General features: G+C 39.2%; 1 protein-coding gene across 1 annotated transcript in view; it reads right to left on the reverse strand.

Moving 5' to 3' along the window:
• Positions 1 to 971: 971 nt before the first annotated feature.
• CYP27C1 (cytochrome P450 family 27 subfamily C member 1) overlaps positions 972 to 12795 on the reverse strand; it is a 32898-nt gene continuing 21074 nt past the window's right edge. The window contains 4 exon segments of the mRNA XM_067570081.1: positions 972 to 1814; positions 4225 to 4428; positions 7478 to 7556; positions 8625 to 8791. Coding sequence (XP_067426182.1) covers positions 1698 to 1814; positions 4225 to 4428; positions 7478 to 7556; positions 8625 to 8791 — 567 coding nt within the window. The 3' untranslated portion in view covers positions 972 to 1697.

Here is a 12795-nt window from a genome sequence, read left to right on the forward strand (position 1 = left end):
CATATAACCAAAACAGGCCTGAACAGTGTCTGTATCTACACAGCTCAGAATTATTATTCAGCTGTCAATCAAAAGTAAGACTAACAAAGGAAAATAATTTTGTTTTTAGCCCATGTTAACCTGTTTTTGATAGTCAGATGGATGAAGAACAAAAAATGAATCCCAATTTGAAAATTAGCCCTGCTACAACATGCTTTCTTGAATTTAATAACTATGTAACATGTCAGAAGGTTTATGAACATCAGTAAGTAAACTATACCTGCACAATCATCAATATCCTGACACTTTGATAGCTAAATATACACATTTTTACATAGTTAATTTGACTATAGAATATACAGATTTGAATCTTTTGCAAAATGGTTTAGCTCAAGGCATAAAATAACTCCAAGGTCAAGGGTTCTCTCAAATAAGAATATTTTTATAAATGTAAAATTGGAGCCATAACGATCAGAAGCCACATAAAAGAAAGACTTTCCACTAGCTATCAAAGATAATGTAACTTTAAAATATACACTTTTTAGACTGGCCACGCTAGATAGTCAATGAATTTAGAATCGATAAACATATGGCTGTAACATACCCATCTACAAAGGGCAGTCCATTACAATGGGAGATTTCAGTTCTTACTTTTAGAAAAAGACTGTCAGGATAAAAATTGTGTGTGTTTGTTTTGGTTGCCATTTTTTTTTAAACATCTCTGTTACTAGTAATAGTTAGGTCACACAAATTAATTTATTTCCATCTTTTATCTTGTTTATTTACTATTTGCATGTTACTCAACTGGAACAGAGAAATAATCTAGTTTCACTTTCTGCTTTTCATGTGTCAGCATAATGATAACATTGTTTGTTTGGGTTCATAACCCTTCTACGTGGTATTTAAATCTTTATTTTTAAAAAAGTTTTACTTTTTAAAAATATGCTTTTAATTTTACAGACACATTTACATACGAACAGCCATATTGGGTCAAACCAATAGTCCATCTAGCTGTCTCCTGTCTTCTGACAGTGGCCAATGCAAGATGCTTCAAAGGAAATTAACAGAACAGGGCAATTATTATTTCTATTCACTTTATATTTTATAAAAACATTTTTAAAAACAGATCCTAAATGTTGAGTCTAAACAAAGTGCTGGGGTCTTTCACGTATTTTTACAATATCATTGTTTCAGACTATTGCATTAATTTTATTTTGATGCATATCATGTAAATGCTTTTTGAAACTAACTAAAGAGGGAGAATTCCAAAAAAGGCATTTAAGACAACAAACAGAAACTGCAAATTAACATATATAGAGAGTATATATCAGTACAGTATATATCATCACATAGACACACCAAATGCTTGTCTTTCATGACAAAGTCACAAGACAATATGCTATGTCTGAACTTGATGCTGTTGTTTCAATGCATCTCCTGCTATCATCCAAAATGACTCCAGAGAAAAGGTGACTCCCAGTGCAAAAAGGAAGTGTTTAAGTTTATATTTCCATACAGTTTTATGTTAACTTGCTGAATTATCTTCTATGAGAGGGATAACATCTCTTGGGTATTGCTAGAAGCAGGTCAGCATCTAAGACTTGATCATTTTGCAGAATGCCCACAAGGCAATGGACAAGAGAATGATCATCAGATTTCAATCAGAGGCAAGTCCATTTCCAAGAAGAGTACACTAACATTTCCTAATCATTTGCATCTCACTTCCTGTCAGCAAATTTCACATTGATGGAGTCTCCAGGAGTCAAAAGTCCATGAGTTTTGGCCTGGACTGGTTTAGTTTTGGGAGAAATTTTGATCTCAAAATTTTGAAGCAGCTGAAAAGAGATAAATGTTGATATTAGAAAGCTTATAAATCTACAAATACAAACGTATAATGCTACAAGCAGAAAACCTATAATATTCCTTAGAGTTCATCACTGCCACCAACTTTGCTGTCAGTTCCAGTGAGCCTGCTTAACACGATTTCTCTGTAGGGAAAATGAAACATTGCTCCAGGATGAAGACCATGGCTGACAACTATTCTCCTCTGGCACAATAATACTTTCTATAATAAGGGAAAAGCTCGTCTGTGCAGGAGACAGAGCTTTTTCGGAGGTTGGATTAAAACTGTGGAATGAACTCCCACAGGAATTAAGGATTATTCACCTTCCTCTCTAAGTGCAAGGCACATACGTCTGACCTTGCTTTCACTAGCAAATATATAGTGTGTGTATATAATAAAAAATATTTCAAAACGAAATACTCCACTGCACACACGTCTCCTTCTGGAGAGAGGATGGAAGAACAGAACATGACAGATGTTAGTCAAATTCCTTAGTGCAAGTGATCGGATAATAAAGTGATGAGCATGATATAAGAACCTATATAGAATAGAACAACAATAACAGGCTGTCATTCAATCAAGGTGATTCTGCTGATATTAGACCACTGCATTGATGCCCATGATACCTCCACTAAAGCAGTATGAGAACCAATATATGGGAGAGACAGTGATTTCTTTGAAGTGCTACAGAGTATTACACAATAGACCCTTGAGCACATCCGAGTGGATCAGCTGTGACTGTGAAGTCATGGTGGGGAAAAAAAAAAGATTGCATACCCTTGTGTTTTGATTGATCAATCTGATCCAAATCTTTTGGGAAATTTTTGGAGATGGCTACATAAAGTAAGAAAACCTTCTCTACCTCAGGAAGAAATACAAAATAATCTACCTAAAACAGCAAAAAGAATACATGCAGAAGCCTGAAAAAGAAGATACAAGGAGCAGAGAAAACATGGAGAGAGTGGATGTTTGATTTGAAGGTTGGTTAGTATGGTCTGCCTCAGTCTCAGCATTACAAACCTACTTCACTTTCTGGTAAATGCTTAGCTGTTTGTAATACAACAATGTTTTAATCAAAATCCTATAACTGAGCAAAGAACCGTTCTACCATATGCCAAGGAAGCCTTTCACTTAAAGGTTGCAATTGATTTATGAAAATCCTTCTATACTAAAGTAATTTATTTCCTTAGTAATCTTACATGGGATGGATTTTGCTTGTACTACAACAAGGATTTACAATATTTCTTTCTGCAATGTAGCTTTTTATTGGCATGTCTAAATCTATGCACGTGTATGCTTAGTGAAAAAGAGACTCTTTACAAGATCGGGGCATAGTCAGCTTTCTTTAAACAAAGCTTTTCTTAACTAAAGAGATGTCCAGAGGTGCTTTACATAGCAAAGAGCTGATAGAATCATAGAGTTGGAAGGGACCTCAGCAGGTCATCTAGTCCAACCCCCTGCTCTAAGCAGGACTAACCTCAGCTAAATAATCCCAGCCAGGATTTTGTCAAGGCGCAGCTTAAAAGCCTCTAAAGATGGAGACTCCACCACCTCTCTAGGTAACCCATTCCAGTGCTTCACCACCCTCCTAGTGAAAAACTTTTTCCTAATGTCCAACCTAGACCTCCCCAACTGCAACTTGAGACCATTGCTCCTTGTTCTGTCATCTGCCACCACTGAGAACAGCCTAGCCCCATCCTCCCTGGAACCCCCTTTCAGGTAGTTAAAGGCTGCTATCAAATCCCCCCTCTTTCTTCTCTTCTGCAGACTAAACAAGCCTAGTTCCCTCAGCCCCTCCTCATAAGTCTTGTGCTTAAGCCCCCTAATCATTTTTGTTGCCCTCCGCTGGACTCTCTCCAACTTATCCCCACCCTTTTTGTAGTAGGGGGCCCAAAACTGGACACAACACTCCAAATGCGGCCTCACCAATGCCAAATAAAGGGGAATAATCACTTCCCGCAATCTGCTGTCAATGCTCCTACTAATGCAGCCCAATATGCTATTAGCCTTCTCGGCAACCAGGGCACACTGCTGACTCAGATCCAGCTTCTTATCCACTGTGACCCCCAGGTCCTTTTCTGCAGAACTGCTGCCTAGCTCGTCAGTCCCCAGTCTGTAGCTGTGCATGGGATTCTTCCGTCCTAAGTGCAGGACTCTGCACTTGTCCTTGTTGAACCTCATTAGATTTCTTTTGGCCCAATCCTCCAGTTTGTTTAGGTCCTTCTGTATCCTATCCCTACCTTCCAGGGTATCTACCACGCCCCCCAGCTTAGTGTCATCTGCAAATGTGCTGAGGGTGCAATCTACCCCATCCTCCAGATCATTAATGAAGATACTAATACTAATATATACTGATACTAATATATTTTTATCTCTTTATAACATTGTCACAGATTCCTCACCTGAATCAATGCAAGGTGAATTTCCAGTTCTGCAATTCTTTTTCCTATACAACTGCGAATGCCATAACCAAACGGGATGGAACCAAAGTTGTCCACTCTGTCCATATTGTCTTTCCTCAGCCACCGCTCAGGTCGGAACTCATTTGCCACTGGAAAATTCTCTTCCTCATACGATGTAGCATAATGACAGAGTGCTAACTGGGTCTGAGAAAACAAATGACATTTTAATTTTAGTTAATTCTGATACATGTAGTAGTAATAATAATAATAATTCAATTATAATTTCTGTAACATGAAATATGATGTGATAAAAAGATGATGTAGAAATTACATATCTGAGTATTCACAAAGACTCAAAATTAGATCTCCTTCTCATTGGCTCAAATTAGATCATCTTCAAAAGCTTTTAGGCTCAATAGAAGATTCCTTATGAGCTTGTGTAAACAGAAAATACATAAGGGAGTGTAATATAAAATATAAAAAACTCTTATGTACTGTTTTTCTTCTGTATGTATTGCCTAATACAATAAAAGGAAAAGAGGATATGCATTTATAAAACAAAAAAGAAACTGGAGACTAGATTTTGTTCTCAATTACTTTGGTGTACTGACTTCAACAAATTAACTCTGAATTTACACCAGTGTAACAGAGTGGAATTTGGCCTTAGGAGATGACACAACAGGAGATAGCATGGAGAAGAAATACATCACAATTTATAATATAAAACAGCAAAGAACAGAAGCCAGATATATGCATCCAAGAGCAGAATTTATCCATAAGGGGTGACACAATAGGCAGTTTCATCACTCCTTCAGAACCATTATGATCTATTTTGCAAACATATATCAGAATTAAACCAGTGCTTTCCATGAGTCAAACCCACACCCAGCGTGATGCATTTTTGTGGCTCACATGCCATATTCAGATTCTTCTATTCTATTACCCATTATATTCATTCCCTCTGAAGCACCTGGCATTGGCCACTGTCGGAAGACAGGATACTGATCTAGATGGACCATTGGTCTGACCCAGTATAGCTGTTCTTATTTTTTATGTTCAAAATCTAAGCTTTCATTTAAAAAAATTAATAAATTTTAACTTCATGATTGTGAAAGTAACTTTCCAAACATGAACCAGGTGTAAACCAATGCAATTCTTGAGTCTGCAGATATTGTGAAACAATAGCTTTGAGAGAGATGGATTTCCCAGCTCCCTCAATAACCTCACTGTGTTGTTAACACTAAAAGCTATTCATGATATTGTAAATGTCAGCATTAGTTATTTAATTGATGATTATTTTAGATTATTTAGGTAGGCAGCAAAGTGAACCCGGATGTGAGAGAAAAATGGGCAATAACAGAAGTTACAGTGTTTATTTTCCGTTACTTGGACCGGAGTTGAGGGCAGGGGAGCCCTTGAGGGCAATGATTACTTTAGAGCAGATGGGATAGAGAAGATGATGGGAGCGAAACCTACAAGTAGAGAACTGGGAATTGCCTCAGGAAGAGAAATAGAAGAGAGAGCTGGGAGGAGACAGACACAAAGGCCCAGATCACAAAGTGGGGCTGGACCATAGGTCTCCCACCTGCCAGGTGCATGCCCAACACTCCAGGCTATAAAGATATTCTCATTCTCTCTTGCCCAGTGACTTGTACTATTTATCCAAAGTGCAACAGCTTCAAGAGGAGGGATTGAGGGAGCTCTACGTCAGAATATCCCATTACTCAGTAGTTAGAGCACTCTCCTGAGAGGGGGAGAATATTTCCCACCTCCTTTCTCCCTATCAGGTAGAAGGGGGAATTGAAACTGGGTCTCCCACATCCCAAGTGAGTGCACTAATCACTAGGTTATAAGGCTGGCACTACTATCACCTCCTCTTCCTCCCGTCGTTTTATGTGGAGTGAGGCAGATGCCTAACTCCTTCTCACAATAAATGACTTAAGGAGGAGAGCAGTTCCTAGTTACGAATCACCAGCAGAGATAGGTGCCTCCCAGCATCCCAGACTCAGATGCCTATCTCCATGAAAGGGAAGGGATTTAGGACATACCACTCTTGTCAGAATCTCCCATTGGCAAGCTTAGGTAGCTCCTTGTCTCGTGTGTGATCTTTGTGGATCATTTTCTTAGACACTTATTTCTCTCCCCATTCATTGTGCAGGGAGCCTAGATACCTAACTCAAGTTTTGTGAATCTCATTGTTGTTTCAATGATTTTCCAGGCACTTAAAAGTTAGGTACTGAATGCTGAGCATCTCAATACCTAAATCCCTTTGTGGATTCAGGCCAACAGGATGGAAAAGGAGAGAAACAGAAAAGAGACTGGAGAAGGAAGGAAAACAGAGATCAGAAATAGTGGCAGTACTAATGGCAATCATGTTACCAAGAGACATGCTAAATGCAACAATAAATGCAATAAAGAATATTACGAAAGTGAGGGTCTGATCCTTTACACCAATCCCTTTTACCTTTCTCTGTCAATATAAAAGGGCTGTAAAATGGGATCAAATTACATTTACATCCATTTATAAGGCCACTTAACTCTGCCAGTGTAAGAGAGCCTTTCTGTAAATGAGAATCAGGCTTTGTAAGTTTAATTATTGTAAAGGCATATTCTATCCTTGATCTCTGTGTAAATCTCCAAATGGTATCAGTGAAGAGTTCCACTGTGAACTGAGAGTAGTTTGTAGTCCTAACTTTATGCCTTAGCTATGGACTATAATTAAAACAGAAATTCATCTCTCCCAATAGAATGAGTTTGACACCCCAAATTACACTAATTCACAAAAATGATAAAACATGTGGTGTAGTTGTGAAACCTATTCATAGCATCCTCGTACAAATTTATCAACAGCCTTCTGTTTCTAGGGTCCTGAAGAGTAAAGCCAAAACTGAAAGACTCATTAGAGGTGAGAAGGAAATAAGGAAAACACCTCACATTGACATTAGGATTCAGGTAAAAAACATAGTCAATGACAAAATTAATCTTTTTCACATAAATGAACACGATTATAAATTCCTCTTTACTGTGCTCCCATCTTTGGTGATATCCTGTGAAGTCACACAAGTGTATTTCTGTCTTAATAGAAGACTTCTTGTACATAAAAGACATACATCTGTCAGGATTGATCTAGGTATATTTATCCTGCCTCAGCACTGCAGGGATAGATGACCTCTTGAAGTCCTTTCTCTTCATAGAATCATGGAACTGTAAGGCTGGAATCTGTTCCTCTCCATAAGACTAACACACAACTCACCCCTTTAGGTATGAAGTATCCTCCAACAACCAAGTCTTCTTGAGTCACTCTACCATTTCCTGGCAATACTGGGAATAACCTATAGACAAATATTAATGAGGGATTCAGCTTCTATAATTAACAAAATTTACAAAGGTTCAGTTGGATCCAGCTTAGATACCACATTAACATACACTTGGAGAACTGTAGCAAGTATGGATTCTGTTGGGAACCAAAAGAGTGGGGGGCATCCTGGTCTGTCTAGTGGTCTGAGTATAAGACTAGTTGCTAATATCTCCATAGTTCTAATTCTGGCTCTGTCAGTGAAATAATGAGAGACAAGGTGGGTGAGGTAATATCTTTTATTGGACTGATGTATCTTTCCTGGTCCTGAAAGAGAGCTCTGCGTAAGTTCGAAAGCTTGTCTTTTTCACAAACAGAAGCTGGTCCAATAAAAGATATTCCCCCACCCACCTTGTCTCTCTAATATTCTGGGACCAACAAGTTACAACAACACTGCAACCAAAAATGAAATAATGGGTACCTTAAGCAGATCAGTTAACCTCTGTGCCTCAGTTTCTCCATCTGTGAAATAGGGACAATGATACTTAGGGCCAGACCACAGATGTGCTCTATAAAAATATGTATGGGGCAGTGTGAAAGAAACCCCTCACTCAGGAGCCAGGTATAGTTGCTGTCATTTTACTTCTATGAACATGGGGACTGTTCCTGGCTAACAGTTAGCCATCTACAAAAGGGAGAAGTAGGCTATGCATCCATGGCCTCCTTAAGTATTGTAGCAGTGGGCACGCTCCCCCTGTACTGCCTGAGGCACAATTTCTCTAGAATTCCTGCTGAGGTGGTGTGGTTTCACAATCCCTCACAGGGACCAATGCTTTAAAACCACAATTAAGCTCTTAATCATCTACCTCACAGGAACATTGTGAGCGTTAATTAGTTAATATTATACAGCACGTAGAAAATATCAAGCACTATATAGGTGCTATGTATTAAATTAAATTGCTCTGAATACACTGGTGATACAACAAATAAAAGTAATAGCAGCCACCAACAACTGAATACATATTTTAGCTTGGACACAAGAGTCACTATAATCAGAAAGAAACTGACAGACAACTGCAAGCTGATCATTAAAAGTTTCACTTACCTCAGGGTTTCTTTGAGCAGGGCTCTAATCATTGGTAATCTGGGAACGTCATCTGAAGTGGGAACTTGATCCTTTCCCAGATTATAGACTATCTCTTCATACACAGATTGCTGAACTTCGGGATGCTTTGCCAACAAGTATGTTGCCCAGGACAAAGTAAAAGACGTCTAAGAAAGAAACAGCCAACATCATCAAGAAAAAGAAACAAATAATGAAAGTAGCTACAAATATTTAATTCAATGCCAGGAAAAACAAGCAGTTTTCAGCTGAGGAGTCACTATATATATACACAGTTATAAAACAGTTATGAGTAACATCTGGGCTTCAGGGCATGGAATCAGGCTACATCATCCTCTACTTCAGCCCTTTTCCACCTGGAAAAACAAACAAACAAACAAAAACAAACCCTCCTCCATATTTCTACCAGGGAAAGATCAAACAGCAACAGAAAAAGCAAGCTAAAACAAAATGATATATGTAATACAAAAGCTATAACTAAGCACTACCACAATGTTGGAAATTTTGGGTTGCCAACAGTACATTGGTAAAAAAAATGTTATAGAAATACTTCTATTAGTATAACTACAAAATTTGAATCAGAGAGAAAATTTCACATGACAGTGACCTTTTCAGTTTGTATTTATTTGCAAAAATGGGACACAATGTTGAAAATAGTGCCCCCAAAGGTGTCAGGGTGGAAGGGTGGAGCATAAAGTACCCTGTGGTGGGTGGGGGTAAGAAGCAGAGGGTCCACAGTGGTGGTGGGGGAAGCAGAGGGAGTCACAGGATTCCACCTAGTGGCAGTGGGAAAGAGAGGGAAATATAGGGATCCCAGTGGCATTGGATCCTAGGGGAGCCAGTGGGATAGGAAAAGGGAGTCAGTCTCCAGGGGAAGGGAGAGGTGAGGGCATAGGGCTGTGCCCTGAGGGAGGGGACAGTGAGTGTGAGAGGAGCAGCTGAGAGGGAACAGTTCCTGGTGCAAGGATCCTGAGGGAGGGGAAATGAAGACGGGGGAGGCTAGGAGCAGCTAAGTGGGTCTTGGGGTCCGTTTGCTCTCAGAGAAGCATGGAGCACCCTCCCCTCTCCCTGGGAAGAGATCAGGGACAGCCCCTTCTGGTCCAGAGCCATCACGATCCCTAGCGGCTGCAGCTTCAAGGACAGGTGTGTGTCCAGGCTGTGCTGCAAATTCTGCCAGCAGATGCTGAGCTTGCGGGGGATGAAGGCTGTGCTGCTGGCCAACACAGAGATCAACCTGTACTCCACCAACATCCCACCCACCAGGTAAATCCCCTGCAGCTACCACTAGGAGGCATCGCAACAGCTAAGTAATGTTACAGTAGTGCCCAAAGAACTTAATCAGTAGGAGTCTCCCTTTGTGCTAGGCACCATACAAACTATTAAGAAGGACCAATTCCTGCCCCACAGATCTCAGTCTAATCCTTATAATGCCATATGGCAGGCAGGCAGGCAGGCATTATTATTCCCATTTTATAGCAATGGGAACTGAGGCACAGTGTCCAAACATAGAATGGTACTTTAAAAAAAACATATATACAAACTCTAAATAATAAATAAAACTCAATTTTTTCTCAACTTTAAAATGTGGAATTTTCTTCGTGTTTAGTTTTAAATATTCTCCTGTGCGAACTGCAACTCAGTCATTGTACTGTTGTGTTTAAGAGCCTTCTGGAAAGTAACTAGCCTTTAAACAGAAGTGAAAGTGTCTTGAAAGTGTCAGTTTCACTCCTGTTCAAAGTAATTTCTAGTCTATTATTTAGAGTGGGGTAAGACCCAAAGAGCCCCAGGCAGGTGCAGTAGAAACTCACAGGACCTTACCCTAGTAGGATGTCTCCAAAAGTTAAATGATCTATTCCAAGCCTGGTAAACTGCAAAAAGTAAGTAGCTTAAATGACAGAAAATAATCTAGATTTTTCTACAATTGTTTTACTTGCTGTATTCAAGGGTTAGTAACAAAGTAAGAATATTTTGTACCTAACCAGTGTTACTTAAGTGACTTGCATAATATGTCAGAACATGTTAGTATTAGAGCTGAGTGGGTCTAAAATTTATTTAATTTCCTTTCTTTTATAGGAATTAAATACAGTGCTTCTGTCAGCTAATTCTAAGTTATTATTTGCAAAAAAGCTAGTGTTTTCAGGTGCCTAAGTAGCTCCTGGAATCATGGTTAAAGTTACTCTCCCCACCCACCCAAAATCTGAAATGGTGCCCCTGCTTGTTCGCATAACATCCAGAGTAATTGTCTTTTACTAGAGCTCAGTTCTGGGTTGCTCTTCTCTGAAGAGGCTGACAGCTGTGCCAAACTACACACAGCAGTTATTGTGATATAAACTGTGTCTCCTCTCAGGTTCCCAGCTCCTTCACATTCTCTTCAAAACTGTCTCTGAGCTACAACAGCCAAAATGCTTGGAAGCCAAATAAAAGCTTTACACATTTATTCAAAGTCTTTAATACTCCTTTTGAGCTCCTTCAGTTTCCATGGTGTAACAAAACCTGAAATGCCAGCAGTGGGGAAACAGGGCTCCCTCCACTTCTCTCATGTACCAGAAGTCAGAAGCACTGGTTTCTCATAAAATGATCATTGCCAGCAGAGAAAGCTGTATTAAATGCAAACACAGACTCTGTTGTCATGAACTAGTACATTACCCTTTTGGTTTAATGGAAACTCTCAGCCTAAAAGTGGAAAATTAGGGCTTTGAAGGACTGGAAAACTAATGGAATGAATAAATTCTGCTTTATTTTTAAAAAAACAAAAAGCTCACCAAGTTCATAAGTCTCTGGAAAACTTAATCAACTGAGTAATTCTCAATACAGAAATAAGCCCTTACATATGCTTTTTATTCTGCGGGTCATAAAGTTTCTTTTTTCTCCAACCATCCTGAATTCTTCCAGACTGCTCTCACACCCAGATAAAACTGAATCCAGTTAGCAGCAAATGAACTGGCTTTTTATTTCAAAGTTACTGGCAAACAATCTTGTATGGAGTTGTGTATCTTCATCAAATCCTTCTAGGTTTTGAAGCAAAAAGCTTGCTTAATTACAATCTCTAGCACACAGCTCATTTATATCTCAGTGGATGAACCCAATCCTCGGGTGCAATTTTCAGCTGTGTTGAGCCCAGGCTGTGGGGCAGGAGTAGGCAAAGGTGGCTCTAAAACCACCTTTATGATGTCCTCATCTCTAATCCACTGGGTTGTTCTAACTTGAACTGTCTAGAACAGTGGTTCTCAACCAAGGGTACATGGAACCCTGGGGGTACAAAGAGGTCTTCCAGGGGGTACGTCAACTCATCTAGAAATTTACCTAGTTTTACAACAGGCTACATTAAAAAAGCACTAGTGAAGTCAGTACAAACTAAACTTTCATTCAGACAATGCCTTGTTTATATTGCTCTATATACCATACGCTGAAATGTAAGTACAATATTTATATTCCAATCAATTTATTTTAGAATTATATGGTAAAAATGAGAAAGTAAGCAATTTTTTCGGAACAGTGTGCTGTGACACTTCTGAATTTTTATATCTTATTTTGTAAGCAAGTAGTTTTTAAGTGAGGTGAAACGTGGGTACACAAGACAAATCTGACTCCTGGAAAGGGGTACAGTAGTCCAGAAAGGTTGAGAACCACTGGTCTAGGTTCCTTAGGCAACATGTGCCTCATATGCTAGCCTCTCCCCCAGCTCCATCATGCCCTCTCCCTGCCTTGGAATGCTCCCACCAGACCCTGTCATGTCACCTGAACCAGGAGGACTGGTAGAAAGATGGCACAGAGATCAAGCTTCCTCCATGCTAATGACTCCACATCATCCCCTTTATGGGTGGTCTAAGGTCCCTTTGTATCAGTGTAGTGCCACAAAGGGACTTTAACAGAGGCCAGATATCTGACCTATAATGTCTCTCAATGATTAATTGTACATATATCAAATCCATTAGCAAATTCTACAAGCCAGTTACTGCCCTATTCTTTTTTAATAGAGACCCTCAATAGTTTTGCTTACTGCAGTCTTTCCAAAGGGACAATAAATATTTATTCCATCCACAAACTAGAAAAGGAAAAATTAAGAAAAACTAACAATTACATTTATTTCTATTAGACTGTAGAATAGTGTCCCATAGGAAAAAGGTGGTACCAAGTTCAAAATTAAATTGCA

The sequence above is a fragment of the Emydura macquarii genome, unplaced genomic scaffold (assembly GCF_026122565.2).
Source record: "Emydura macquarii macquarii isolate MOO-44397 ecotype Brisbane River unplaced genomic scaffold, CSIRO-AGI_Emac_v2 contig_2988, whole genome shotgun sequence".
Lineage (NCBI taxonomy): Eukaryota > Metazoa > Chordata > Testudines > Chelidae > Emydura > Emydura macquarii.